The sequence below is a fragment of the Lolium perenne genome, chromosome 5, assembly GCF_019359855.2.
Source record: "Lolium perenne isolate Kyuss_39 chromosome 5, Kyuss_2.0, whole genome shotgun sequence".
Lineage (NCBI taxonomy): Eukaryota > Viridiplantae > Streptophyta > Magnoliopsida > Poales > Poaceae > Lolium > Lolium perenne.
In genome coordinates, this window is record NC_067248.2 from 204,503,033 (window position 1) to 204,529,216 (window position 26,184).

The following is a 26,184-nucleotide window of genomic DNA, read 5'->3' on the forward strand; positions in this document are numbered from 1 at the left end:
GGGAGTCAAAAGCACTCTCCGGTTGTAAACGTGTTTTAAAGGCATGTCCCGATATCCGTGATGCGTCCGAACAGATGCCGCAAACGGTAAAACCTGAACCCAAAGGCCGAAATGATGCGAAAAACACAAACGGTAAAACCGAATATAGTATGATTTTTTGTAAGTTTGAACAACTTCCGACAATAGTTTTAAAAAGCCAAAATGACCGATAATGTTCGCAATCAACTACAAGCACGTCACGGCATCACCACCGTCACCACCACTCGTCGGATAACCACCACTTCCTCCTCCACCACCACCGCCACCACTAGCCGGAGCACCGCGAGCACTAGCCGCTTCCCTTCTTGATTACAAGATGTCCATCCTTGTCAAATCCCACCACTCTCTTGTGTAGGCGTCCATGTAGTCGGATCCATCATCATTGTTTTGTTCTCCTTCGCGGAGTTCTCGCTACCTTGTTTTCTTCTCTTGATTCTTCATCGACCATGAGTATTTTTTGTTCGCAATGTTTTGTTCACCAACATCTACTTGGATTTCACCATTACATCAAAATTTTCTCTCCTCCATGGCATCCTTGACACTGCCGGAGGCAGGCATGAGCGGGCCAATGTCACAGGTGGCCGCGCGAGCTTTCGGTGGGGGTGGGTTGATCTGGCCGGGCGAGCTGGCTAGCAACAAGCGGCGGCTGGGAGGGGCCATTGTGAAGGTGGAGGGAGGGGAAGGGATGAGATCAGTGACGGTGGTGGCTAGGTGGGGGAGTGGGAAATGGCGGTGCTGAAATTTCCCTCCCGCCAAACTCCACGAGCGATATAGGGCACCCTCGGTTCGCCCGCACAACCCTTTCTAGTTTTTCCAACACTTAAAGAAATATTAAAGTTGGCGAGGATATCGCGTATTTGTTCGGTTGCTTTTTTTGTTCGAAATTTTAAAATAACAAATATTTTAAGGATTGCATGGATAAGGGATCGGCTAGAGATGTGGCCGAGCGAAAATGACACCCTAGACTGTATATGCAATTCGTGTTACTGTATCTGTTTTCCAGATCAATCTAGAAGCTAGAGCGTGCCGTGCAACATGCGGAACGATTGTTGCTTCTCCGGTCTCTATTTACCAGATGACACGTACACTGTGGGTTCTATGTGAAATGGTCTTACAAGATGGCTCAGAGTTAGAAAAGCTAGGTCGTCAGAATTGACTGGAGAAATTTCGTTTCTTGTTAAACTCTTTCTATAGCCGTCAGATCCACTACACACCGCCTTCACATCCCCGCAGTCTCAGTCGGACCTTGTCTTTCAAATGCCGCATTGACGATTTCACCAAATCATCATCCCCTCGCCAGCAAAAAGGATCTGGTTAGGTGACAATCCAATACTGTATCATTTTATACGACTAGTTTGCACGCGAGATACTCCTTTTACGGTTTTACCAACACACCAACTCCAGCAGCCTATCATTCTCCAGTATAATCGTTTTCACCAACCGACCCAATGTTTGCACGCTTTGTTGACTACAACTCCAAGTGTTCTTGAAAATGTTAGGAACTGTTATTAGCGTTAGTATCAGGCTAATTAGGCAGTTATAATTGTATAGGAATATTCTATGGAATATTCTGCCTAGCAGTTAGAATCTCGTGTTGTCCAAACGCTGTCTATAGCGAACCGTCGCTGTGACTCTTCCGAAGCGACGGAAAGATGTAAACCGACATATGTACCACGTCTGTTCGGCTAGTATATATAGCCTGCAGTCACAATCAATAAAGCATCCATTCACTTCATTTCCTCTCAACCTCTCTCGACTCTTCACACGTTATCATGCACGCGCCCTGCCAAAAGCAATAGGCCACAGTAGAAGAGACAGAAAGGTGAGTAAAAAGATGTCTTCCATCTCAGACCTCGCTTTTTCCTTCGCTCGGTTTGTGGCAAGGGAACACCATCCTCGCCGGGCTTCCGCTCGCACTGCCGCTCGCCGGAACCACAGCCACTGGTACTTCGGCCCTCGCCGTCATGGCCGCCCAGACTGGAATGGTGGCCTCCGCCACCGCGGCAACCGCTGGGTACCCCGACGCGGTGGAAAAAGACGAGGCCTCAGCCTCCGTGGTGGTGGCCTCCGCCGTCGCCTCCACAGCAACCGCCTCCGCGGCAACCGCCTCCGCAGCAACCGGCGGACGCCCCAGCACCACAACCGCCACTGGATGCGGCGCCACCGCGCCCCTGGAGACCCGGGGCCAAGCACCACGGCTGTTGTGCGCCGGGAACAAACCCCGGTGGTCGCTGCCGAACCGTCCGTCGTCGTCGCCGCGCCGGCGGTCGCTGCCGAAGAAGTGGTTGATGCAGTGTACGAAGACGAGGCCTCAGCCTCAAACATCAGCGCGGACATCGACGAACTGATGCCCGTGCCGCCGGAGTTCGCCCTTCCACCCATGGAGTGGCTGCTGGGCGGACCAAGCGCCGGCTGGCTTGTCGACGACCCCGAGCGCGACTTCGGCGACGAGGAACTCCTGGTGCCACCGCCACCGCCGGCATCGCCTCCGACGATGTACTACTGCATGCGGCATGGATTTCAGCCATGCCTCCCATCCCCGACGCCCTCCGACGAGGACCGCGCGCACTTTGCTCCGCCGGGTTACGACCCCGTGCCGGAGTTCTTCGCGCCACCCAACGCGGTCCAGCCGGAGGCAGCGATGGAGGAGGTCGAGGCCGTGGCTCCCGCGCCGGCCGCCCCGGTGCTCCCCGACCTCAATCTCCCAGCGCCGGAGAAAGAGGAAAACGAGCCGGTGCTCGCCCTTCCCACGCCCTCGCCGGAGGCCAGGGTGCTCCTCCGCCGCTTCGCCTCGGCCATGGCGGCCCGCCCTGCAGGCATCCGCAGAGGGACTTGGTCCCCCGAGGCCCTCGGCCTCACCGGCCGCGTCGCAGAGCTCCGCCTCAACGAGGCCTCCCATCACTCCTCCTCATCAGCGGAGGGGCCGCGCCGCTGCTGAAGAAGTACTAGTCGGTCGCTGGTCAGGTGAAGAAGGATGTAGAGGATAATGCGAGGAGGACGACGGGCCGGAGGGGATTTTATTTTCCCCAAGTCGCTCCTCCCAGACTCTAGTCCCTATTTTTCTATTGATGCAGCGATGTGCCCAGACAGTCGGTGTACTGAAAAGTCTGGAAAGCTATGTGTCTAGTTTACTACTGTTACGTGTAGTACTACTGTCTGAAAATCTCTGTTTGCTTTACTCAGATTAGCAGTGTAGTGTGATGTAAATACATCTATTCTAGACCTTATGTTTATTAGAAGTCACAAGTATGTAATGTGCCATGTTATTTATATATGTGCCTGTAGCATATTCTAACATGTCTATTTGGTACAATAATTTTATTTTTGCATTTGAAATTTAAATTTCGTGCAAATTTCTCATTAAGAGATAAAAATGTGACTATCTCGAATCATATTTGCGAATCACAAGGTAATGGCATCTACTGTACAAATACAGATTATCCATTACTGTGAGGTATATTCATTTGTCGTTACAATGAATGATTATCTCCAAAGTGCTCTTCCAAATATATTACAGTCAAAGTATAACACAGGGTGCTAGATGGGCGTCTACTGACATACGTCAGATTATGCTTCCTAGTACTGAGAGATGTACTCCATAAAATGGAGATTATCTACAATGTGTTAACTTCAAATTCGAAGATCTACACATATTTGGTTTGAAAAGCATCAGCTTAAAATTGTTCCTCTAGAACAAATTTTTTGTTTACCAAAATAATTTTACTATCAAGTAAAATTAATAAAATGCATGATTATACATGCAGGAAAAATGGCTGGCATCAATAAGAAAGAATTCGAAGAACTACAAGTTGATGGAAGTAACTATCTATCATGGGCCATGGATATGAAAATAAATTTGACTGGACGTAACCTTGGCCCTTGCATTGCCACACCCCCTGAAAATGCTCCAGAAATACCACAAGTGGTAAAGTATGTGGCATTGCATTTCATAAGGCACCACCTCCATCCTGATTTAAAAACTGAATATCTGATGGAAGAGGACCCACTAGCTTTATGGAACTCCCTAAAGGAGAGATATGACCAACAAAGAGCAGTAATGTTGCCAGAAGCCCAGAGAGAATGGTCTCTCATAAGGTTCCAGGACTTTAAGTCTGTGGCTGCATACAATTCTGCAGTGCATAAGATTAATTCCAAACTGAGATTTTGCAATAAGCAAGTTTCAGACGAGGACTTAATGGAGAAAACCTTATGCACTTTCCACCCCTCGATGAGGATATTGCAACAGCAGTATCGTCAACAGAAATACACAAAGTATTCTGAGCTTATATACACATTACTTCAGGCTGAGAAGCATGATGAACTTCTCATGGAAAATCACAATGCTCGCCCAACGGGCGCCATGCCAATCCCTGAAGCACATGCTAATGCTCATTTTACTAGTAAATTTGGAAACCGTAAACGGAATTTCCGAAAATTCAAGGGAAAGTGGAAATCGAACAATAGTCATTTCAATAAAAATAACCAAATTGACAACTCTCAAACTTGTCAAAGGTGTGGATGTACGAATCATCGTACTAATGAATGCAATATGCCCGACCACCTCGTGGAATTATACATGAAGTATGGCAAAGAAGTCAAACAAGTTCATGGAAACAAAGCTGAAGCTCACTTCAACGACATACAAGACAACTCTCAAGTTGGTCCATCTCAAAGTTCTATTGAAGAATTCAAGCCAAAGGATGATATCATCCTCGATGAAGACATGCTTGTGGACTACACCCAAGATGTTTTTGGAGACCTCAATTAAACTCCGTAAACACTTGATGTCATTTAGCCATTAAAAATACTACAAAATGTTATATTGTATAACAATTAGTAGAATAAAGTCTATCAGACTATGTAGAATAAAAGTCTATCAGACTATGTATATTGTATTATGTGAATCAGACATAATACTGTAATGTATTTATATTTGATATTTGTAACATAAATACTATGTTGGTGAATATGAATAAATATATATTCTATACATTCTATTTTATTTACGGGTAACAATCCGATGAAAAAAAAATCCTATTTAAGTGAGTGGTACCACCACTACTATCATTTTTAAGGGAAACAAAACATTTCCAAACTCTTACTAAGAGTAAGGACGATGTTATGACCGTAAATAGGCATAACAGAACAATTATTGGTTCCTAAAGAACCATATTCATACTCCCTATATGTACTATTATTGTAGTTCAGAATGCACTCTTGTGTTCTGATTATACCTTTATTCGGATTATGTTATACATACATAAAACCCGTACCTTATGTTACAAGATAATTTTCAAAACCTTGATAAATTCAAGACTTGGCAAGATTGCCTTGATCATCCTGGAATAGGTATGATAAGAAAATTATTAACAATTATGTTGGTCACAACTTAAAAGTTGCAAATCTCAAGTCATCAGACTTTATGTGCACCACATGTGCCATGAGAAAAATAATTTTAAAGCTCTCTCACCTTAAAATTACAATGACCACTTATACATATTCTTAATATACCAACATCTTGTTGTAGACCTGCGGTCTTACATGCGCAGATCTATTCTAGATCATTCCAACTGCATATCATACTGCTTCCCCTTGCAGTAAGTACGTGGAAATGAAACAAGTATTTCCTATCTGCGATATTTTGGTTCTTACCAATATCACCACTCCAGCGTATAGGATCTATGTGAGATATTATTATTTATTTATTATCCGTCAATCATGAATATCTCAAGCTCCTATCAGGAGAATAGCTTATAACCCGTACGCTGATTACACTTAATATAAGGACATTTTCGGCATTAGGGGGAGATTCGTACCACAAAGAATGCCGATAAATTACAAATGCCATCAGACATTCAGTCCTCATATTCACGTACTTAAAAACTGAACATAAAAGTTCAATATATTTGCAACACATTGCAAATTTGCCACATACATTTACTTATGACAAAGACGTCATGAAATTACATTATGCATGCATGCAATGTGCCATAAAATAGTGGAAGTATCTCGTACCACCACTATTCTCCCCAAATGAGAGCATTAGGGGGAGAAACATGGTCACATGAGAAATGAGTTCTCATATGTATCCGCGGAAATAGAGGAAATTATCTCCTCAACTAGTAAATGTAGTTCAACCTCAAGTTGAATAAAACATAACGGATGCTCATCATCCAAACCCAACATAAATGTGCACACTATTTGAAATGTTGGAAAATCGAAACACCTTGACTCCATTGTTATGGGAAATCACGCGGAGTTAAAAAGATGTAAATATTATTTCCACAATTTTTCTTGATTCAACAGAATCATATAACATAAAGACTACATTTGTCGACAAATATTTATTCTTAGATTGCTAAACCTTTAGGGCCCTGAACCAAAATCCATGGTAGAGTGCCTCATGCACTCATATATTGGTTCAACTAGAAGGAGGCAATTAAATAAGAATAGCACTCACTCAACAAGAGAGAGGTATTTACCACAGTAATAGACTCTCCACATAGTCATCTTCCCTCTTGGAAGACAAGTGACTTTTCGTTCATAACGAAAACAATGAGGTGGTGAGAAAGCGAGGCTTGTAGCACAAAGGGTTCACGCAGAGACCCGACATCGATTATGATGTAACATACCCTCTTGGTATAAGTGGAATTACGTTTCGATATCAATATTATTGGCAGTTCAAATAAACTATCCATGCAGTTGATAGACGCGGTGATTTCATACTCATATGGATCACTCATCTTGGATATCTATATGTATGTCCAAGAACAATCACAACATATATTGTGTAAAAAAAAAAATTCAAAAGTCACTCCATGAATTAATAAAGTCGAAGATTGTGTGGTACAATCGACTATGAGAGTTCCCTATTCAAAAGGATACTCGGATAAGATTGCATACATTTAGTTGTTAAGAAAATCCCTCCCTGGATTCTACATGACCTATGTATATGCCGATGATTTTATCATCAGAGTCTATTCAATACATAATGTGTTCGCAATCATATCTAGACGGATATTATGTAGTTCAGATTCAACAGAATCATCTACCATTATCTATCAAGATAATAGCATTTGTATTACTCAAATGCATATGATTTCTATATAGAACAATATTGAAAATGAATGCAAAGTTCAGGGGGAGAAAACTCCTATAACTGAACTTATTAATTATCATCTGATAAATAAATATTGTATTCTCTTCCTTATGAGTTTTCCAACGGATTTCTCATATAGGTTTTAATGAGAGAATAATATACCCACGGTATATCAAAATTTCTATATTTTCCTCTTATATTTTTCCACAGGATTTAGAAAGATATAAGACTATACAAGATCAATGATTCTCAAGATTTCAAGATCAAAGAAGGATTTTGCAACACTCAAGACATATAAAGATTCTTAAGACAATGAAGCTTGGAATACAACGTTTGTCCAAGGGGGAGTGTTAGGAACTGTTATTAGCGTTAGTATCAGGCTAATTAGGCAGTTATAATTGTATAGGAATATTCTATGGAATATTCTGCCTAGCAGTTAGAATCTCGTGTTGTCCAAACGCTGTCTATAGCGAACCGTCGCTGTGACTCTTCCGAAGCGACGGAAAGATGTAAACCGACATATGTACCACGTCTGTTCGGCTAGTATATATAGCCTGCAGTCACAATCAATAAAGCATCCATTCACTTCATTTCCTCTCAACCTCTCTCGACTCTTCACAGAAAATACTGTTTCCAGTTGGTCAATCTTCGTGCAGATACGCTGACCTGGCCATCAAGTACAACAACTGAACAGCAGAACCGAACCCTGCCAATCGGCCAAAGCTCAACACACCCACCAACCACGAAGCTAAGTACAGGCAGCACAAAGACATTCATGTCTGAAATCTAAGCAGTCACCTTATTATGAGACAGCATTTCAACCATAAGACAGCACAGCAAGAAAATTCCAGATAGTGGGTAATGAAACAAAGTTATCGACTCGATATCAAAATTCCTATCTCACGTGACACATCATATGCTTACGATGACAACACGGCTATCACGTCGGACACCCTGAGAACGATGTAATCGCCTTCGGAGCCCTTGAACTCGCTTCCTGCATACTTGGAGTACAGCACGCTGCTTCCCGGAGTGAGTGACGGGGGCGTCCTGCTGCCATCATCGCCCAATGGCCCAGGGCCAACAGCTACGACCTGTTTCAGAAAAATATTGATTAGCAAAGAAGTGACCATAGCTCAGGAATTCATGCTACAAGTCTCTAAAAAATTAAGGGTATATAACTATATCAACATGGATAGCATATCCAGGAGACTTCCTCAGTCATGTAGTCATGCCCCAACTATGGAGAACACAGAGGGAATGTAAAACAAGATAAAATGTTGTATTCGTTATACCTGATTTCTCATGTTTCATATGATAGTCAAAATAAATTTAAGGTACCGCGGTTAAGGTCTAGTCTATCAGCCAACTCTAGTCAACTAGTAAAATGAGGTGTTCGGTTTTGTTACTGTTAGGCACCTACGATCTCCACATAAAAAGCTACACTCTAAAGTTGTTTTAATTTGACTACTAATGATGTACACAAAATGGTAACCACAAAAACACCAGGAAAAAAATTATGATCACAAAAGCAGAAACAAATTGGATGTTCAAAGTTATACTAATTACCGTGGAATCAAGTTGATGAGCCATACTATGAAGCTATGGGAGAGAGTCATTGAGCACCTCTTAAGAAGGTTGACAAGCGTGACCAAAAACCAATTTGGTTTCATGCCTGGGAGGTCTACCATGGAAGCCATCTTCTTGGTACGACAGCTGATGGAGAGATACAGGGAGCAAAAGAAGGACCTTCATATGGTGTTCATTGATTTGGAGAAGGCCTATGATAAGATACCCCGGAATGTCATGTGGTGGGCCTTGGAGAAACACAAAGTCCCAATAAAGTACATTACCCTCATCAAGGATATGTATGATAATGTTGTGACAAGTGTTCGAACAAGCGATGGCGACACTGATGACTTTCCAATTAGAATAGGGCTACACCAAGGGTCAGCTTTGAGCCCTTATCTTTTTGATTTGGTGATGGATGAGGTCACAAGGGATATACAAGGAGACATCCCATGGTGTATGCTCTTTGCGGACGATGTGGTGCTAGTCGATGATAGCCGAACGGGGGTTAATAGAAAGTTAGAGTTGTGGAGGCGAACTCTTGAATCGAAAGGTTTTAGGCTTAGTAGAACTAAAACTGAATACATGAGGTGCAGTTTCAGTTCTACTAGGAACGAGGAGGGAGAGGTTAGCCTTGATGGGCAGGTGGTACCGGAGAGAGACACTTTTCGATATTTGGGGTCCATGTTGCAGAAGGATGGCGATATCGATGAAGATGTGGGCCACCGAATCAAGGCTGGTTGGATGAAGTGGCGCCAAGCTTCTGGCTTACTCTGTGACAAGAGAGTGCCACAAAAGCTAAAAGGCAGATTTTATAGGACAGCTATCCGACCTGCGATGTTGTATGGCGCTAAGTGTTGGCCAACGAAGAGACGTTGAGATGGATATGTGGCCACACAAGAAAGGATCGGGTACGGAACGACGATATACGGGAGAGAGTTGGGGTAGCACCGATTGAAGAGAAGCTGGTCCAACATCGTCTCAGATGGTTTGAACATATCCAACGGAGGCCTCCGGAAGCGCCGGTGCATAGCGGACGGATAAAGCGTGATGAAAATGTTAAGAGGGGTCGTGGTAGACCAAACTTGACATGGGAGGAGTCCGTTAAGAGAGACCTGAAGGTTTGGAATATCGACAAAGCCATGGATAGGGGTGCGTGGAAGTTAGCTATCCACGTTCCGGAACCATGACTTTGCTTCGAGATCTTATGGGTTTCAACTCTAGCCTACCCCAACTTGTTTGGGACTGAAAGGCTTGGTTGTTGTTGTTGTAAAAGCAGAAACAAATAGATGGGCAAAAAAGCAGCATGTCAAAGGAAGTCTTGGTCACTAACTAAATTACACTCATAAACTGAGACAAGAATATAGATCACAATACTTCAACACAGATCTTGTGTTCCTGTTTTCATGCAGCTTAACAGAAAATAAACTATTAGTATTAAGTGCACAAATGGCCAGTAAACATACTCATGACACCACTGCTGCTTGACATAAAAGGTAAAATCAACACAGCAAAGAAAGATGATTATGTGAATAGATGCAACTATTTTGTAGCCAATATGTTCTTAGTTTGGAACTATAAGCAGTTATGATAACCGATCATCAGATTAATTGTGGTAAAGACTGCATAACAAAGTTGCTCACCGTTCCAACAGAAGGCTTCTCTTTCGTCGCCTGTGTCAATAGCAAACCACCAGCAGTTTCCTCTTCAGACTCTGCAACCTGATTCAAAGGGGGGACATAGAACTTATGTAAGCATAGTGATAATGGTGATGTTAGACGTTATTGTTACACTTGGTACTCAAAACAAGAAAGAAATAGATGTTCACAGTATGAATGAAAGGGTTTAAAGAATATAGCTTTGCTATGTTTAATCTGAATGCTCCAAGCAAAAAAAAAATTGGCATGCTGACTATCACGATGCAATAATGCGTAGTCGCTGCAGATATAGTGGATCTGAGGCCAAAGGCAATCAAGCAGAAAGGAAGAGCAGAGCATAGAAAGCACAAAATCAAGGAGTTACACAAGCAGGCATTTTCTGCTTCTATTAAATTAAGTTGTCAAGCCCATGACCAAAGCAGATCAGAGCAAACAACATAAGGGATATTTTCTAGCTCTACGTTGTATTTTTTGTTCGAAAGAGCATGCTTGCCCTGTTGTTCATCATTCCTTGCCCTATCGTTAGTGAATAAAATTATGTCCTTTTCAGTTCAAATAGATGCTACACCATAATGTCCCTAATTCTAAAATTGATACATAACCATGAATATTATTTGGCGATAACACCTATACAAATTGAGCGTGCAGTTGCAATACTGAACGAGGCAGGATTTGAATAAACATTCTGTTCATAATAGGAATGCAGTGATCACTCAGTAAAAGTATCAAAATAATATGTTTCTAAACAGACCTTAATGAGAATACGGTCACCCAGTGGCTTCAGATCTTTCACATCATCAGTGTCAAGAACACCAATGATGTCATCTTCTTTCATGATGAGATGGTTAGCATCATTGAATTCTAAGTCTGTGCCAGCATATTTAGAGTAGACAACTTTAGCACCAACCTGGAACATGGTAATGTATTGTTATTTTCTCTCGTCAGTTTCACAGAAATATAGTACGTCAGATAGGAAAATAACATAAACATGTCACCACAAAGATGTCTTTAAATAATTGTCTTAGAAAACAAATAGTATGACACATGCAGCTAATTTGTTCTTATTTATTTACCCGTGGATGGCACTCCAGTAATAACACGTTTTGATTTATCTTCCTTTTTATTTATTTTATATTCTTCACTAAGCAGGCATAAGTCATAGTCCTACCATCAAAAACCAGATAATCTTAGTCAATCAGATAGGGTACATACCGGAACACTGATCTCGACGGTGTTGCTGCCTATGGTTCTCCCCTCTCCAACTGCAACAACCTCCCCTCCCTGTGGTCTTGACTGAGCTGTTGTTGGAAGCAATATCCCTCCAGCAGTTTTGTCCTCAGTGGTCTTGGTCTTCACTAGTACCCTATCTCCCAATGGCTTGACAGATGTATACTGCACATATCACAAGTTTATGAACACCAGTGCCTTAGATAAGAGGCCAGAGGATTGCACATTACATTCTCAGAAGTTTAAAACAGCATCTCAGCTAACTTGTAATGAGCAATGGACCCGCATCGCCTGCACAACTGCGAGTTAGGGTGGGCAACGTGGTCTACAAAGCATACTGCACAGAGCTGCAGCTTTGCACACAAACGTACTTGGTTGGCGCTAACGAAGCGACGCGCCACACCACAAGTTAGGAAAAGGCTCGTTCTGTGAGCGTGATTTCTAATATAACTACAGAAGGTTCTGCTGTTGCCAGCACATTCTTAACGAGTAGCTAATCTTTCCTCTCTCCAAACTGAAGCTACATCACCATTGACAACTCCTAAGCTTTGGTTGGGCATTTTACGCTTGTCGTTTACTCAGTGTATTGGTTAATGTAATCCCTCTCCTTGCTACAAATTACTTCGTTAACACAAACTAAATTTGTACTGAAGAATAATATTTCATTAAAGGAAATGAGGGTAACTCGAATAGAGTTCGTTCGAACAAACAAGAACAACATCTACTCCAAGCAGACTACCGGCCTCCATCCAGCTAAACCCTTACCACCAGATGCTCGGTAAAACCATAGAACTAGCACAAATTATGCAGGTAGACAGCAGCTGAGCTAGCAATTTGTGGCCCAGCAATCATGGTTACCTTTGGCGACACGACCGTGGCGGCCCTGACGACGAGGCCTCGGAACCTCCGCCGCGCCGGCACGGCACGTGGCGACGAGGCCGCGACGCGGAGCCCGTCCGCGGACGCTGGCTTCACCATCGCCGCCGACGCCATTTGCTGCCCGCACAGATGCAGCGACGCCATGGCTCCTGCCGAAACCAACAGCTCGCAAAATCAACACCGTGAACTAGGGGGGAAATCGGACAAACTTAGCTTAGGAGGCAGAGGGAGGCGTACCTACGGCAGGATTCAGCTGAGCACGCGCGCGAGAGTGGGAGAGTGAGGGAGCGGAGGAGGAATCGAGACAGGGAGGGTGCTGAGCTTTGGGATAAGGATTTGGGTTGGTTTACCCTCGAGTTTAGGAGGGGAGAAAGGAGGCCGCCGGATGGTTCTAGAAGAGGGAGGTCGCCAAGATTCGGACTCCCGGAAACCATTAGGAATTTGGAGTCTGGGCCTCATGCTGTGCGTTGGAGCGTGCCAGTTGGGTCCGTGTACAGCCCTCTTGGACGCATGGCAGCCCAGCAAAGGTGCACCCATACATAACGACCGTCACAATCAGGAAAAAAAAGTGGAAAACCAGACATGTATCTTGGATCAGCAAGTCCAACAAATTCAATTCAGTGTCAACCAGAGAATCGGAGATAAATTCTCAAAAACATGTGCTCACATATATTTCCAGAGGGATGGCATATTTATTTTGCTTAATAGTGTTCACTGTTCAGTACAAGGGAACCAACCAAACAAATCAAACATAAACCTTGAGGCTACAATCATAGAATATCCATCACAGAGGTCTTTCATGTCTTGCAAGCTATTGACAAGATGACAATCAGCTGTGCAAACGCATGCATAAACTTTGATGCGTCCATACCATTTTACATTGACTCGTGAATTGTTCACGAGGATGTATCGAACCGCACCATTTGTCCGGTGCCAATAGCTCAGCTGAAAATTTACCATCAATCATTTGCACCAACCTGCCAACAAAGTACGTCCTGGATCCAGCATCACGCTTTACTCAATGGGGATTGTGGGCATCACCATCAGCAAGGAAAACACAGTGTTTACCTTCAGCTATGTAATCCTTGGACGTTAATGTAGGTGATCTTATGACAGTAGTTAGTAATCAGGCCGACACAGTGGAGTGATATAATTCACTGGTCCTCATTCAACAATTGGGCCAGCATAGCATCTACGCTCTCAGGGCCGTCATTGTTTACACTGGGAACTATATGCTCTGGTGATATGAACCGCACAAACTCTCGGAGTTCTGTGAAGCTACTGTGTTCGCTGTACGGTACTTCATATCTGCAGAGGTTAAGAAACAGCAAACAATATTTTAGAGTCAATGCAAGTACATGGTAATCATCATGTGTGGGTTTCTTTATGTCCTGAAGATATCTTCTGAAAGACATTGGACTAGAAAGGATCCGCAGTTTTCTTAACCATGCAGACAGCAGACAGCAAGGCATTCTGTTTTGGCCAAAGGAATGTGGACTCCAGCTTTTAGAACCGTGTTCTTTTTGTTTGACAAATATTTTAAGGTAAGGTGAAAACTACTGTACTACACTCCTCTTTAGCAAAATACCTAAAGAGTGATTGAATACATTTTTGCAATTTCCTTCGGGGTAAATAGTGTGAATACTTACAGTCAAAATACTGTAGCGGTGTACTATAAGACCTAAAAAATGATATATCTGTATTTGTTAGGAAGAATGGTAGCATTAGATGAATTGTCACCAGAACTGCTTCCATGATATAATCTATGAAAATATTGGCATATTCATATAAAATGACGAAAAAACTTGCATATTGGAGACATTGCCAAACCACCGATGTCAAACACATCAAACATATGGCAATATTCGTTAAGCACTTTTAGAACCGTACCTGATGATTGTTCCTTGTTGCCACCTTCTCCCAGGTGTTTTTTTCCTCCCTTTACCAAATGCCCAACCAGTAGGACAAAATGCCACGATGAGGTCAAACCGGCTCTAAAAGCAAAGTAGCTATCAGAAAATCATAAAAGATGGTAATAAGGAGCACAGAAATAACATTGTTCCTTTGGTGTGTGAAGTGATGAATAGCAACCTTCTACTGTAACATCCATGAGTACTGAACTAATTATCAGACTTTTGGTTGTTACTTTAATACAATCAAACATCATCATTACTGTGGAGCAATTACAAATTGTATCCTAGCCGGTTAACATTGTAGGAATATGTAAATGTACTTGGACTGCGGTCGGCATAATAAATATAGTTAAACAAAATCAATATGTCATCCTGTATATTAGTAACAGTGGGCAGGCTGAACTAAAGCTGACTAAATAAGACATGACCAATACTCACAAGTGAGTGTAGCTTTGAGGTGCTAGTAACTTAAGTATATATAACTGGTAGGATAGACTAGTTGGCCTTACAGCATATTGGCTTGATAAATGTTTCAACCGTTTGAAGCTTGCTAGAGTCCACATCGGCACAACATGTATGTGACTTTCGGCTTCATTGGCTGTCAACCAGGGCATGATTTCCTGAGGAAGCTCCAAGTGCTTCAATATTTGCAGCTTTGCAGCTCCAACAAATATTTTCTTCTGAAGCAAACGAGCAACTTCTGTAAACAATCGTTCTTTTCCTGCAACCAGGAACATCATAAGATATGAGATACAGAAATACTTGATTATCAAAGAGACCAAAGATGGAACTGTACCAATTGTATAGCTACCAATCAAAAACAGCGTTTTTGGATTGAAAGCTTCTGCTTGTATAGCCTCGATGACAAACTGTATTACGATCTCTTGGCTAGGGAAGTCATACTGCAAAATGTTTTTTTAGTTTGTGTGAAGGATACATGGAAGATTGGTCGTGTAAGAACTCAACTCTAACTTTGGCACCACTTCTGGTCAGGAAAAATACTTACTCGTGGATTACAGTAGGTTGTGTCAAGTATTAGAGTATGAATGTGAGAAGACTGCAAAATAGGATTGTTGGCCATCTCGGAAGAATATCGAAAGTCTCCAGTGTGTAAAATTGCCTAAAACACAAGCAAGGAAAATAAGATATCGACTAGTTGTGCCAAACAGATGAGAGAAGCAAATCGGAACAATACTTACTTTACCATTGGGTGGCTCAAAAAGGATAATGATTGATCCAGGACAATGGTTGGCATCAAAACATGTCAAATTAACTCCTGCAACAGTAATCCTTGTGTTCAGTGGCAATACATGCAATCTATCCCATGCAACACCGATCTTATGATGTACAAGATTTGCTGTTATTGAGGAGCAGTAAATCTTCCCATGACAAAAGTTCTTGGTCAAGCCTTGGTAATCTGTTTAAGACAAACAGACAGGCTTAGGCATCAAACATCAAGCATAAGTATCACAGAGGTGGGAAGCACTCATTTGACTAAAACAGACAGTTACAGATAGAGTGAACAACCAATGGGCATGTAAATAGACTAATTCATGTGGTAAGTAAAATAGTCTAGACAAACGTTAAAGATAATATTTCAATAGAGAGTGAGACAAATAAAATGGTTATTTAGTTAAACAAATATTATCTACACATCAATATCTCTTTAGTACAGAAGAGGCCGTTGGTGACTCCATTTTGTATATTCCAATTATTTATGATAATAACTTTATCCGTTCAGTGAGAAACCTTCATTCAAACAGAGAAAAAATGTGTACTAGGAAGTTTGGCAATCATTTACAATAATTACTTTATCAGTTGGCACTGGAACCATTCAGCAACAAAGAACCTTGACTTACGATCTAGATGGAAGTGTGTCAAAAACCAGTGGCTGCACTCTCCCCGTAAGTAACGAAATGCATCCTGCAGCAACATATTTGGTTACAGAACAGAGTGACATTTGAACGATAAATGCTTCAGTTGACTCGTGTACAGAAATGACATACCACTCGAAAGGGTGTTCCTGGGATGCAACACCATATAGGTGTATCTTTAACCTTCGTTTTACGGGTATGACTTCTGCTAGTAGCCACTTTGGCACTAGAATTTTTCTGGTTATTTACATTAGATGGTCGCTGAACTTTGCTGCCTCTTTGTTTCTGATCAGATGGGGAACACCTAAAGTACTCCGTAATTAATTTGTTCCCATTCATAGGGACTTTAGTTCTGTTTGTATTTTCAGAAATTACCACATCTTCTTCCATATCATTGGTATGATCATTTTTCTTCCTTAATTCACCCAGGGCATGGATAATTTTCTTTCTAGGTCCAAGGGAAGTGATCCCCATACCTAGAAGATCCTACAATACATAGTCAGCAATATGTTAGTTTTTCACTTATAACTAGAAGGACTGTCAATTCAATACATCAACCAAGTACTCTCAAAACTTAATTACTTAATTGAGAAGAGAAGGTTGGCATCTACTCATGTTCTCCACCCCCCTAACAACCTCCAGTATGTAAGATGGTATATCACATAACTTAAGCTCTAGTGCTTGAAAAATAAACCTGCATGTCAAGATTAATGCAGTAACTACCTCTTCTGTGAGCCACTGCAAGGTCTCCCAGTCAACTTCTTCTTTGGTAAAAATTTCTTCATATTTAGATAGCCCCAGGTTCCTTAACCATTTTACAACACATTCGTTTTCAGTGTTCTCTCCAGTGCAAGGTCTTCTTTCATGATTGTGATCAGATTCCTGGAACGGAGGTAATTCAAACATCATGCTCATAAGAAAAGATTAACAAAAAAATCTACTGAAAAATGAATGCCATAGGAAATATCGAATTATCTTTAATCCCCACTAACTTTGTCAAAGATGAAATAATTAACCAAAAGATCAAATTGAGAGTCTCCACCCCTCACTTGAGTTCATGTGAGCTCGTGTAATCATGCTAACATGACACAGAAACAGAAGTCTCCATATTACCTAAACCCCACACTCTAGAAATAGTTACTGGGAAGATAGGTTCATCTATCATCCTAACTAGGCAGATAACAATTGCGCTGCAACAGTTCACATGACCAAAGCCCAAGAGTGCTTAGGATTAAGAGCGAAAACTAACAGAAAAAAACAAGAATCATTTCAGTACCTAAGGTTCCATAAACTAAATAGCATTTGAGATTTGTAATAAGCCCAGCAATTTAGCATGAATGACTAATATAAACAGTACACATGCACAGCAGTTGTATATATCAGTACCTAAGGTTCCCATGAACTAAATAGCATTTGAGATTTGTAATAAGCCCAGCAATTTAGCATGAATGATTAATATAAACAGCATACTAGCACAGCAGTTCTATATATCACCTTAGCAGGTTCATCTTTGTCGAGGCAATTATTAGTATGCGCTAGCTGCATCTCCTCACTCAGATCAGAAATGTCTGATCCACATAATGGGCATTGCACTTTATATACCGACTCGAACCTCCCTGAATCCATTGTATTCCCTTCAGCAGGAGACGCACTACTGTTATGATGGCCGTCCACCTGATCCCGCATGCACAGGTTTATGAGCTCATTAAGCTGGGTACCAATCTCAAAATCATCACAGTCAACGGCTTCAGAACGATGGACAGTACGTGATTCCAGATGCACCGATTCAGCTGAATTCGAGCAGTGATACTCCACACTATCTGCAGCTGAACTTGATTTCTTCTCTGCAGGCTCAGTTTTGGAAATATCAACATCTTCTACCACAACTTTCCTCCCTTCAGAAACCAAGCTACATGTTCCTAAACCAGGATCTTGGAAACCTTTGCAATCTGCACCTTCAAAACCAGATTTTGAACTCGGCACTAGTAGCTCTGATTCTATTGAATGTGAGTGGTGATTCCCGTCATCGAGTCCAAATCTACTCCACTCCTTTTCGGTCCCGGATAGAGATGCAACATGAGCTTTTGCATCCACACCCCGTCCATTACAGGCAGGGCCATGGAGCCAAGAACCAGATCTTGCCCCCACCGCCCCCTTCCCAGGAACTGGGTTACTGGCCCTGGATACCCCTTTCGCCTCTTCACAGTGCCCACCTCCCAAATCACATGTTTTACCTGGCTCCAAAGCCCTCGATTCCGTAGAATTGGGGAAGCGGCTAGAACTCGCCTTGCAACCGTCGTATCCGCCCAATCCTTCCTCCTCGGTAGCGCCTGATAATTTGGGGTCACCGGAACCGTACCTCGATATGCCGCGGATTCCTTCCCCCGTGGCTTCTTTCTCCTCGGGTACGCAGCGTAGGCCGGCGCGGCCAACACTCGAACCGGCCGCTAGGGTTTCGGCAGCCGCCGCCGCAACCCTCCCCGCGGAAGCCGTGCCGCCGGCAACGGGATGGTTCTCCTTCCCGGGGTGTGGTGACGGAAGTTTTAGCTTCTTGCGGAGGTGGCGGGATACGGCGCCATTGGGGGGCTTCAAGGGGCGGGCGCCGCTGGCGTGGAGAGGGATCTGGAAGTCGTCGTCGTCGTCGGTGCGTACGGCGGCGATGAAGGGACGGGCTGTGGTTTTGGCATGGGAAGTGGAGGTCGCCGGCGGCCATGGCTTCGCGGAGGGTTTGGTTTTCGCCTGCATTTGGGCGAGGTGAGGAATTGGGTGTGGAACTGGGAGTGGGAGGTGGAATTTTTTCGCCGAGGCTTTTTGAATTTTGAGAAGGAAATGAAATGGAAAATGGCGCGCCTATTTTCGTACTGAAACGCGCAAACGCCTTCGACTTTCTAGAATTTGGGCGCCGTGGGCCTTTCAGTAATTGGGCTTTGAAAGAAGGGAAAATCTATGTACAAGCGTCCCACACAAACTCAAACCTGTGCGGCGTCAGGTTTTGGATGGTTTTTCCTATAGGAGCCGTAACATGCATGCATGCAGTAATCTAACGCTGACATCATCGCATTAATTACTAGATTCAAAAATTAAAAATGATTTATCTCCTAAACCATTAATCCGATTAGTGATTCGTTTCACCACGAAATTCGTCTCGACGAGGGCTTCAAAACTAGATCACATATTGTTATGTTTTGATGAAATTTTTTTATTGGTTCAGTTGCCAGATAATGTTAACATGGTTGCCAGATTATCAACATACAATTGCCATCACAGTTATGTGCATATATTCCATATTTTTAGACAGAGAAATGATCTACAAAATTTAGAGAGCGAGCCTTGAAATGTGTCCATCAACTAGGAGATGATACCATGCAACAAAAAACATGTATCATGCATTTTGCATCGATGTAGAATGGCGTAATGAAATTGGCAAATACGTTATTTCAATCCGACAATAAAGTAGCGAATAAATATGACAAACACGTCACAAAATCTAACAACTGTCGGCATCTAGTCATGCATAACCCAACAAATATGTGACGATCTTATAAATATCGATAAACAATTTTTTTTAGTCTGGCAGCTAAGAATTGATAATCTGGGAAGTATGAGAGAATAATCTGGCAATTGTTGATGAAAAAAAATGTTATCAAAACATAGCGACATGAGATCTAGTTTCGAAGATCTTGTCGCAACTAAGTCGATTGTGAAAACAGAACATCAATTGGGCAGATGATTTACGAGATAAAACATTTCAAAATTTCAGAAGTGAGAGAATATTGCATGACATCATTGTTTGCATGCATCGTACATATAGAGGTGGGATGGCTCCACGTGAATACTAATTAGTGGCATGCATGTGAGTGTGATGACTAATAATTGCATACATGTGAGTGTAAGAGACTAATTAATTACGCATGCATGTGAGTAGTGGGAACTGCAGCACGGAAAATCAAATGTGCGGCGCCGCCAGATAGTCCAGTCCTTCAACTATTGGTGCAATCTGCTTCTTCACCATTATAGGGTGTCCAACTCCAACCTTGATATACCTAAAAAAAAGTCCAACCTTGTGATACTTAAAAAATGGGTGTCCTAACTTGAATGATTTTTTTTCAAAGTATAAATATTGCCCTTGTCTTTCTAATAAACCAGCACATGTGCTGGCTCGTATAGGTGTTCGGGAGAACCTTAATGGATCTTCCCGGATCCCAGTGATGTATCTCGTGTAGTGGCCGTCAATTTCGTCATGACCACGGGCTAATGGAATGCAAAGTTTTCTAGCTAAAAACGAAACTAAACATTGGAATTTACGCACAAACTAACTAATAGGTATATAATATATAAAATAAGAACACATACGAATAACAGTTATTCTTGATCAAATAAGAAAATCTTGATAAAAGCTAAAAGTTACATCAAAGACATATACATTTGTCATCTCTACTTTTTTGCGAACATAACCCTGGCATTAAGTGAAATATCGAATAATACAAAGCACCTCAATAAAAATGAAAATTACAATGAAATCTGAGGTGCCCTTCGTCATCAACCTCTAGACTGTGTCGACAATTGTTGGTTGCGGACGGGAAGTCGCCGAACGTGTCAAGAAGATCACATCCATCCTAGGGACGAAGAATAATAAATAACCACGTATGAAGCTCCATGGAGATACGGAGACACCCCCAGCCAGAACAAGTCCTCGAGAACCACACCACTCCCACAACCTTCTCGACGTCGTCGTCGAGGTGGGGCTAAAGCTAGGGAGATTTGATTGAAGAAGACACCACCGCCACCACCTAAGCGCCGCCACACCAAACCTTGACCCTAAAACCAGAAAAACGGAGCCCTCCTGCCGACGGGGGTCGAGATCCACCTCGCCTCCATTGCTCGAAGGCCATAGAACTAGGGCAGGTCGGCGGCACCGACCGGAGGCAGACAGGAACCCTAATCGCCTCCTTGATCGCCTCTCTCGAGACGTGCCGGTTTACGTCTCTACCTTGACCTTTTGTATCTTGAAGATCTCCAAAATTTTAGTGGAAAAAACTATGAGATGCCTACATCAATAAGTGATAATATGTGGAGTTGAACCCGATGTCGTCGTAAACACATCCCTTGCATGGTAGGTTGTAAGAGAGTTGATTCATCACCCTAGCATCATGGAATAAGTTCCACAACGCATACTACTAATGAAACATGAGGACTAATTGTTGAAGTACGTGTGCATTGCCCTTGTTTTCCTCACCGGTTTGATTTTGTAAGAACATGAACCATTAATCCTCAAAACTCCGCACATGAGGACTAATTGTAGAGGGGGGTTGACTAACGGAAGGACGAGTCTAGGAGTCGAAGTCAAATATTCTCTAACATTTTACTAGAACATGTGTGGAGTTTTGAGGATAAATTTGATGTTTTTTTCTTCTTTGTTTGGCATTACATATTTCCGTTTGTCTAATGATGTTTTTTGGTGTATTTCCTGACTTCGTAGCCATTTTCTTAGCATGTTATGAGGTAATAACCCAATTTAGTATGTGAGCTCTCTTTTTTCTGGTATCAAGGTGTTACACTAACTCGCTAAATTCCAATACAAAACTAGTCTAATTAGGTTTATAGACTCTCAGTCTAAAAAAAAAGGATGTCACAAGATACATCTAGATTTAGAAACATGTGCGATATTCAAGATACGTCCAAAGTTAGAAAAATCAGTGGCATCTTTTTGGTGATGGAGGGAAGTAGAAAAAATATGCTATTATCCACAATATCCAATGTATACGGTATGAAAAATGTATTTTATAATGAATCTATGTTATAGATTTTGATAATTTTTCTGTAAATTTGGTTAATTTTTTTTGAAGTGGTTTGACTTATGACAGATCTAGAATGTCAATTATTTTGAAACTTAGGAGCACGCACTTGTACAAACAGTCCTCCTTTGATTTACATTTACACCCCTTTTACGTGACGCTTGTCCGTTGTTTGAATCTTCAACGTAGACGCATGGTACTCGTGTACATGTGCAGTGAGATGCTTAATGCAAACTGAGAATCGTCTCAATAAGTGGCAGTACTAGGGACCATTTTCGTTGATTATCATCGCTAGACACATTTGTCCATTAGCATTTAGTACGGCACGTGTCTTTCTTCAGCGACCCCTGCGCGCGCATCACGTTCACGCTTCAATCGTCGATCGGAAAGAAGCCAATTTGTCGCCCAACTAATTATTGCATCACCGGAGAGGAACGATGTCCAATTCCTACTGTACATACCTTTTGCATTTGAAAAAGGAGCAAGATATTCCTACTCATCTGCCTAGGCCATCAGCTGACAATTCCTCTCGAGCTTTCGGTATCTCCGATCTACATTGGCCTCCCACCCCGCAAAGTTAATAGGCACGTGTTTCACGTGGCCACAAAATTAGGCAACGATGGCGGGTAAAGCAGGACTGCAGGAGTCAAAACAAACGGTAACGTAGACGTGCAGGCATGATAATACTTCTGGCAGAACAGTATTCCGTGTGACCACGAAGTTCATCGATCGACCTCATTCGCTTTTTGCGAATTATTGATCTCACGAGCTTGATAATGTCCCTATGTCCCTAGATCATTACATTCTTGTTTCATACTATTAATTATCCTAGATTTAAATATATCTATACATGAAATATAATTAGATACTGAGTACATTTAAATCAAAGAAATTGGCTAAAGCGGAAGGAGCAATTTTGAAAAGGCAATAGGAACATGCCACAATGAAGTGCTGACGTACACTTCGTGCAGTGGCCTGTACATAATCACTACAGCAAACGCGTCGGCACACCCAATCAGTCACCCATCCTCGTACTATTTAGGCCTAACACGTTTAACTTCTCTATTTCTTCTAGGTGAGCTTATTCTTTGTTGACAATAGCACCGTATCAATCCTATTAACTCTTGTTCCATGGCGTCACACTTCTTTATTTTTTGAAATTTCAAACAATTATTTCACTAAATAACAATGAATAAGATAAGCGATAACAAATCTTGAAACAATTAAATAAATTTATTTTTTAAAACTAATATTTGTATCCGAAAATTAAAATCTGAAAAAGTCCCGCTTCCGTTTTGAATTTGAGAAATCTAAAAAAATTCTAAACAACCGTAGGTGGTTGAGTTTGGATGTAAAATTTTGCGTACATACATTTTCATATAAAAAAGTTTCATCAAAGGTTGTATGCAACTAGAAAATGCCGTTTTACCGAAACATGATGGCATTCTGCATAATATAGAAATTTATCTTCGTTAATTTTCCTTAAAACTAGATGACATAACAAATGGCATTTTTGAATTTTCTATCATTTTCTTTTATTTTTCCAAAACTGAAAAGGCCATATCAATCCACGGCGCGCGGGGGAGTGCAGGAAGGGAAAAAATGTATGTGCCGACGACGGCATAGGGCCTACGCCAAACGTCGTTGGCTCGCCATCACGATGAAGGGATTGAAGGCACCTGTGCCGACGGCCTTTTTCTGTGCCGACGATGGTCGTTAGCACAAACTTTCCTGTGATGATGGCTTTGATGTGCCGATGACCTTCTTCGTGGTCTACCCTATTCGGGGCCTATGCCGACGACCCCGATAAAAAGCCGCCGACACAGGTTTTTGTCGTCGGCACCTTTACGATTTCCTTTAGTGAATGGCATTGTACACCCAACATCACATAAGTAATTAGCTCTGTACAATTTACTCCGTGAAAACAGGTTTACTTATCACAATAGTGAAGAGAACCAATTTTTTGTTCGATTATTAGGAGGGTTGTGGTACCTTCGGTCTAGTAAGGACCATTAGTTTCTCGGATTGCATGTATTCATAGAGATGGGCGTATATACGTTCTTGCGGGTGTGTGGGTGTGTGCATTAGGGGTGTACGCACCAGGGTGGCCGGGTGGGCCGTGACCCACCCTGAATTTTATGGAAAGCATTATATATTTAGTCTTTTGAGCAAATTTTTATCATACATAAACACTAAAAACTAAAAATTAGAGAGGTATGCCCAACCTGCAGCATTTTTGTGCGTCCGTCATTAGTCCGCGTCTAAAGATATTGGATTTTCGCCAGAGCAAAGCACTTAGGTCTTCTCGCTCCAGGAGAGTAGTCTTTGTGTTGAATGTAGATGGGCTGCAGCCCAATAAGACAGCCCATATAGTCTACAATATCTAAAATCTCAAGGCCCATCACGTTGGAAGCTTGGGACAGCCTTGGGGGACAAAGTTTAGACCCACATTGCTAGTTGGGAGAGAGTTGGAGTGGTATATAAGGGCTGTTGTTCTAGTCATTCCAAGTGAGTGAGAATAGAAAGAGCCCTCGCGCACTCCTCCTCCTCCGCCCGCCCCGCCTCGCCTCGTCACGCACGTCGCGTTTCGTGACTCGGGTTCGAGTTCGAGACACACTCAAGGAAGCCTAAATTTTTGCTTGGTGCACCAATTGTGTTGGGTACGTGTCGGCCTGCATGTGCATGCTCGCCGCGTGTCCCTGGCTTCCTACGCGTGTTAAAACGCGGTCGGGGCGGCTCTCCTCCCAGGCTATACAAGGAGACCGATCAGATCTGGAAAACAGTGCTCTTAGATCTCTCTCTCGCGAAGTTCCTTTTGTTGTGCTAATCTCTAGTCTTCCCCATCCTGGCGACTGCGTGCACAGCCGTCCGGGAGAGCAGGCCTCCGAAACCCCATCCGTTGAGATCCTGCACCGGGAGACGGGCGATAAGGTTTTTGGGGAGCGTCTCGGCGCGGCTGCTCGCTACTGTTCGTGTTCATCTTCGCCGGTTCGTCTGCTTCATAGACGACTTCGACTACACCATGGGCGACATCAACAACTCCCATGGTGGTGGTGGTGCTACTGCTGGTGCGACCTTCCCGGTCGCGATGTACGTGATTTTCCTCTCCTACCTTGCACTGCTACTTGTTCCATGTTCAGATCTGATGCATGTGCTTAGTCTGATGTGTATGGTTAAGTATGCTTGTGCATCTGTAATGTTGCTTTCGGTAATTAAACTCACACGGAAATTGCCTAATAATCCAACAATCCAAAGACCTTATATGCTTAGGCAATTTTCACCATCTGGTTTTGCTGCTGCGCTCAAACCGAGCCCGTTTACGGGTTCTCATTTCAAGAGATGGCAGAGTAAGACCCTCTTGTGGCTCACTTCTATGGGCGTGCACCGGGTTGCGGAAGGTACTCCCAGAGGTCCGCTTACTCCTGATGAGGATAAAACGTTCGGGGATGCCACCGTAATCTTTGTGGGTGCCGTTCTAAGTGTGCTTGGAGATAAGTTGGTTGATGCTTATCTGCACATCCGAAATGGGAAGGAACTGTGGGATGCACTGGACGCTAAGTTTGGTGCTGCCGATGTCGGAGGTGAACTGTATGCTATGGAGCAGTTCAATGACTACAGAATGGTTGAGAACCGATCTGTGGTAGAACATGCTCATGAGATACAGATCATGACAAAGGAACTCGAGCTCCTCAAGTGTGTGCTACCGGACAAGTTTGTCGCGGGATGCATTGTCGCTAAGCTTCCCCCTTCATGGAGGAACTTTGCCACTTCCCTGAAACATCAGAGGCATGAGTTTTCTGTTTAGAATATCATGGGGTCTCTGGATGTTGAGGAGAAGGCGAGGGCAAAAGACAAACACACTGGAGGAACTGAAGGACGTTCTGCTGCCAATATGGTACAGAAAAATGCCCACAAGTCCAAGGGAAAGAACAAGGGAGTCTCCCAGACTACCAACTTCAAGAAGAAGGGGAAAACGGAGAAGAAAGATCCTTGCTGGGTGTGTGGCGAGACAGGCCATTGGGCTAATCGTTGTCCACAACGCAAAGGAAAGAAATATCAGGCTGGACAGAACTCAAATTTTGTCAGCATGGTCATTGGCAACACAGAGGAAGGAACTACAGGGTATGGTAA

The 26,184-nt window shown here is 42.7% G+C and overlaps 2 protein-coding genes across 3 annotated transcripts; both read right to left on the reverse strand.

Annotated features, from left to right (window-relative positions):
• Positions 1-7,918: 7,918 nt before the first annotated feature.
• LOC127301433 (20 kDa chaperonin, chloroplastic) lies at positions 7,919-12,920 on the reverse strand. Of its 2 annotated transcripts, none has more exons than XM_071820276.1 (6): positions 12,713-12,920; positions 12,451-12,620; positions 11,578-11,757; positions 11,117-11,272; positions 10,351-10,428; positions 7,919-8,232 (listed from the first exon to the last, which is right to left on the reverse strand). In XM_071820276.1, exons 1-6 carry the CDS (start codon positions 12,903-12,905, stop codon positions 8,059-8,061), a joined length of 951 nt encoding a protein of 316 aa, XP_071676377.1. In that variant the 5' UTR covers positions 12,906-12,920; the 3' UTR covers positions 7,919-8,058. The 2 variants fall into 2 exon arrangements, with proteins under 2 accessions (XP_071676377.1, XP_051187627.1); XM_051331667.2 differs by having other exon boundaries at positions 12,709-12,846.
• A 193-nt stretch (positions 12,921-13,113) lies between these two features.
• Positions 13,114-19,088, reverse strand: LOC127301432 (uncharacterized). The gene is made up of 10 exons (XM_051331666.2): positions 17,753-19,088; positions 16,982-17,140; positions 16,391-16,744; positions 16,244-16,307; positions 15,584-15,801; positions 15,391-15,504; positions 15,181-15,286; positions 14,894-15,105; positions 14,362-14,465; positions 13,114-13,779 (listed from the first exon to the last, which is right to left on the reverse strand). The coding sequence occupies exons 1-10, from the start codon at positions 19,001-19,003 to the stop codon at positions 13,626-13,628; spliced, it is 2,736 nt and encodes a 911-aa protein (XP_051187626.1). The 5' UTR covers positions 19,004-19,088; the 3' UTR covers positions 13,114-13,625.
• Positions 19,089-26,184: the final 7,096 nt, after the last annotated feature.